The sequence below is a fragment of the Eurypyga helias genome, unplaced genomic scaffold (genome assembly GCF_000690775.1).
Source record: "Eurypyga helias isolate BGI_N326 unplaced genomic scaffold, ASM69077v1 scaffold29724, whole genome shotgun sequence".
NCBI lineage: Eukaryota > Metazoa > Chordata > Aves > Eurypygiformes > Eurypygidae > Eurypyga > Eurypyga helias.
This window is the reverse complement of record NW_010247337.1, coordinates 378-4,481: the sequence shown is the minus strand read 5'-3', so window position 1 is coordinate 4,481 and position 4,104 is coordinate 378. Positions and strand designations below refer to the sequence as shown.

Genomic DNA, 4,104 nt, shown 5'->3' with positions numbered 1-4,104 from the left:
ACGTGACCATCGGTAAGGACCCTCCCCCAACCCCCCTGCCCCAAACCCGTCACCCTGGGCGCAGCCGTGGGGCCGCCCAGGGGGTGACGCCGGGCCCTTCCTCGGCAGGGCCCAGGACCGTCATCCACCCCAAGGCCAGGATCATCGCGGAAGCGGGGCCGATCGTCATCGGGGAGGGCAACCTGATCGAAGAGCAGGCGCTCATCATCAACGGGTCGGTAGGAAGGGGGGTCTGTCCCCCAGCCCAGCGCCCCGTCTCGGGGGAGACAGCACCTCCGACCCTCCCAGCGCAGCCTTGTCCCGCAGAGCCGGGCCGGATGGGGAGAGGGGGTGTTCCCGGGCTGGGTTTTTCAGAGGGTTGGGGTTTTCTGAAGTATCTCAACACCGATCCCATCTCAGTCTTGTCAAACAGCAGCTTACAGCTCTTTCAGGAGCAGAGCGCTAGCTTAAAATCTCTGAGAAGATAGGCTTTAAAACAAAAAACCCCAAATTTTTGTGCTTTTGCATGTGTGTGACACTATAGCTAGGGAAGAAGTCTGCCTTCTGAATCCTTCTCCAGCTGACAGATCCATCTCATCCTGGAAGGATCCAATCCTGAGAATGAGAGGCCCTGGGCAAGAGCAAGGAGTGTCAAAACCCTGACACTAGCTGGGTTGGAGGGGATACATATGACTTCAGCCTCTAACAAGAGTGAGGGCCAACTGCCAGACAGGACATCTGCCTGATGTCCAGACTTGGGAATATGTTCTTCCATCTTGCAGTTTTCCAGAAAATATCACACCAGAAACCGAAGAGGTGGAGCCCAAACCAATGGTGATCGGCACCAACAATGTTTTTGAAGTTGGATGTTGTATCTTTCCTGCGCAGCGAGACGGACCGTCTCTGCCCGTATGGATCGGTCCGGGGGGAGCGTGTGGGCTCTGTCAGGGTGTAACCAGCGCAGGGCGGTTTCGGGTGGAGGGTGTTGGTTTGGAAATGCTGTTGGGGTTTACCTTTTGAAATAAAACATTTGGCAGTTTTCTTTAACACGGACCCGTAGATTCCCAAGCAATGAAGGTGGGAGATAACAACGTCATTGAATCCAAAGGTAAATCTCAGCGTATTGTCTTGGCCCTTGGGAGATTTTGATCTTGTGGACGCTGGGAACAGCGGATTATGTTGCTGCAGCTGAGCCCAGAGCGCATCTTGTTGCAAAGCTGTGGTTTTCACACTGAACCCATGTGTGTCGCTGCCCTGGTGCGAGCTGGGTTGTGCTGGCACTGAGCAGCTTGCCATGTTAATGTTTGGTGGCGCAGGCTTTAACCGTGCCGTGGAGTTGACTCTCACAGGGATTCCTCTCTCTCTCTCACAGCATACGTTGGCAGGAACGTCATCCTGACGAGCGGCTGCATCATCGGGGCCTGCTGTAACATCAACACCTACGAGGTGATCCCCGAGAACACCGTCATCTACGGGGCCGACTGCCTCCGCCGTGTCCAGACCGAGCGGCCGCAGGTGGGTGTGACACACCGTCAGTCACCCTCCTGTCCTCCAGAGACCATCCTCGGGGTGGTGATGGGACTGCTGCCTCACCTCCCTTCCTCTGTTCCCAGCCCCAGACGCTGCAGCTGGATTTCCTGATGAAGATCTTGCCAAACTACCATCACCTAAAGAAGACCATGAAGGCCACGTCCACTCCTGTCAAGAGCTGAGCACCTTCTTCCCCAGACCAGAGGTTTTGTCTGGTCCTGTGAAGCACTACATGGCCCCGGGAAGCAGCCGGTCTCCACATCCCTCATTCCAGCTTTGAAAAAAAAAATTAAACCCCAAAAACCCCAGGTCTGGCTTATTTGTGTTCTTTGTTTATATTCCGCCAAGCATCTTGAGCATGTCCTGGCCGTACAAGTGTCGTTCCCCACTGCGTTCCAGCCCACCTGCAGGGAGATGGGACCATGCCAGGGGAGAGCTGGGCTCCTCAGAGGGAGGGGTGCAGGAGGAAATTGATGCTGGAGCAGAAATTCCTGTAGGAAAGAGGGGGAGAGAGGAGAGAGCATCAGCAGCTGCCTGCAGAGGAATCTCAAGTACCATCTGGGCTGCAGGACATGGGTTTTTGATTTGGGACCAAAGCGGTACAGTGCCCACCGGAGCTGATTGGATTTTGTCACAGAGTTCAGTTGCAGGGATACCAAAAAATAAAAACTCAGTTTTTTAGCTTTGCAACTCCAACCCAGGGTCCAACACTGCTGGAAAACCGCAGCTCTTCCACAAAGCCAAGTCCAAAGAAGGGCTGTGAATATTGTCCCATCCACCACCACCTCCAGCTCACCCGAGCAGCCTCAGCCAAAGCTTTTTGTGGAGATACTCAGGGGGAGGGAAAACAATGGGAGATGAAACACACCTTGTGCTTCCAACTTCTTCCCCTGCTGAAAGATAAGGCAATCTTTTGCTGGGAATTTACCCCAAAAGCAAGAGGCTCTAGCAGATTGGGGTAACTAGAGCAGTCCCTGCACTCCAGATTCCCTCTAGGGGCCATCTGCCCTCATAGCTGGACACTTTCCGCTCCCCCAAATCCAGCTGGCCCTGCTCGTTTCCATCTCCCTCCCAGCACGGGAAGTTCTGCTCTGTAAATCACCACTGCAGGGAGGCTGAAAACCATCGGTGGCAGGGCTGAGTCTGTCCAGGCAGCCGGCAGGACGCGCAGGCAGCTGCCCGCAGATCTGTTTTGGCTGCTGGGTCGCAGAAAGGTGAGCGATGGCCTCAAACTCCTGTTGGGTACGAGCCCTCTGCCATCGGCAGGGTGTCCTCAGCGTCACCTCCATCCCCTACGTATTGCGTGTGGGCAGCATCTGCCCTGGACACAGCCGATTTTCACCCCGAGGGTCTCCGTCACGCTGCTCTGGAGTCAAGCACAGCCCCGTGGGACCGCAGCCCCCTCCGTGGGGATGTGGCGGGACTGGGGGTCAACCCAAACCCAAGATACACAATCAAGTGAACAGGGTGCAAGGTCCAGCACAGGCTCACCCAAAGCCCAGCCTGAGCAGGGAGCAGCGTGGGGAGGCCTAAATGTGGGCGGGGAGGGGGTGTGGGCGGCTGAGGCCCCCAGGTGGGGCTGGTTGGGGTGATGGGCCCCCACGGCCCTGGTCCTGCTGGGGGTGAGGGCAGAGGGGTGGGCAGGGCTGGCACGCCACAGCGGGACCCCTGCTCTAGTGTCGCCTCCTTCTCACTGCAGCCAGCCTCTGGTGCCCCTACATCCCCCCTCCTGCACCCTGTGTCCCCAGCACTGTCCCCTCCTCTGCCCCACAGGCCTGCTGTAGCCATGCCGTCGGGACTGTCCCGTGTCTCCAGCCTTGCTCTGTGTCCCCAACTTTGTGTCCTGAGTCCCCAGCCTTGTGCCCTGTGTCCCTAGGACTGTCCATCTCCCCGGCCTTGTGTCCCATGTCCCTGGGACTGAGTTGCATGTCCCCAGCCTTGTGTCTCATGTCCCTGTCCTCGCATTCCGTATCCCCAACCCCATGCCATGTCCCCAGCCTGTGTCCCGTGTCCCCGTGACAGTGTCCTGTGTCCCCAGTTTTGTGTCCAGAGTCCCCAGCCATGTGCCCTGTGTCCCCAGGACTGTCCATCTCCCTGGTTTTGTATCCCATGTCCCTGGGACTTGCATGTCCCCAGCCTTGTGTCTTGTGTTCCTGTCCTTGCTTTCCGTATCCCCGAACCTGTGCTGTGTCCCCCAGTTGTGTCCAGAGTCCCCAGCCATGTGCCCTCATGTCCCCAACCTTGCTGTGTCCCCAGCTTTGTGTCCAGAGTCCCCAGCCATGTGCCCTGTGTCCCCAGGACTGTCCATCTCCCTGGTTTTGTATCCCATGTCCCTGGGACTGTGTTGCATGGTCCCAGCCTTGTGTCTCGTGTCCCTGTCCTTGCGTTCCGTATCCCCAACCCCGTGCCCAGTGTCCCCAGCCTGTGTCCCATGTCCCCAGGACAGCATCCCATGTCCCCAACCTTGCTGTGTCCCCAGCTTTGTGTCCAGAGTCCCCAGCCTTGTGCCCTGTGTCCCCAGGACTGTCCATCTCCCCGGCCTTGTGTCCCATGTCCCTGGGACTGTGTTGCATGTCCCCAGCCTTGTGTCTCCCG

At 57.7% G+C, this 4,104-nt stretch overlaps 1 protein-coding gene across 1 annotated transcript; it reads left to right on the top strand.

The window, feature by feature from the left end:
- Positions 1 to 5: 5 nt before the first annotated feature.
- On the top strand, positions 6 to 1,691 carry DCTN6 (dynactin 6; the record flags this gene model as incomplete). The annotated part of the gene is made up of 6 exons (XM_010150710.1): positions 6 to 12; positions 109 to 214; positions 762 to 850; positions 1,040 to 1,087; positions 1,352 to 1,494; positions 1,593 to 1,691. Coding segments are annotated over 6 exons (492 nt in total), but the record flags the coding sequence as incomplete, so codon positions are not given.
- Between the last annotated feature and the right edge of the window lie 2,413 nt (positions 1,692 to 4,104).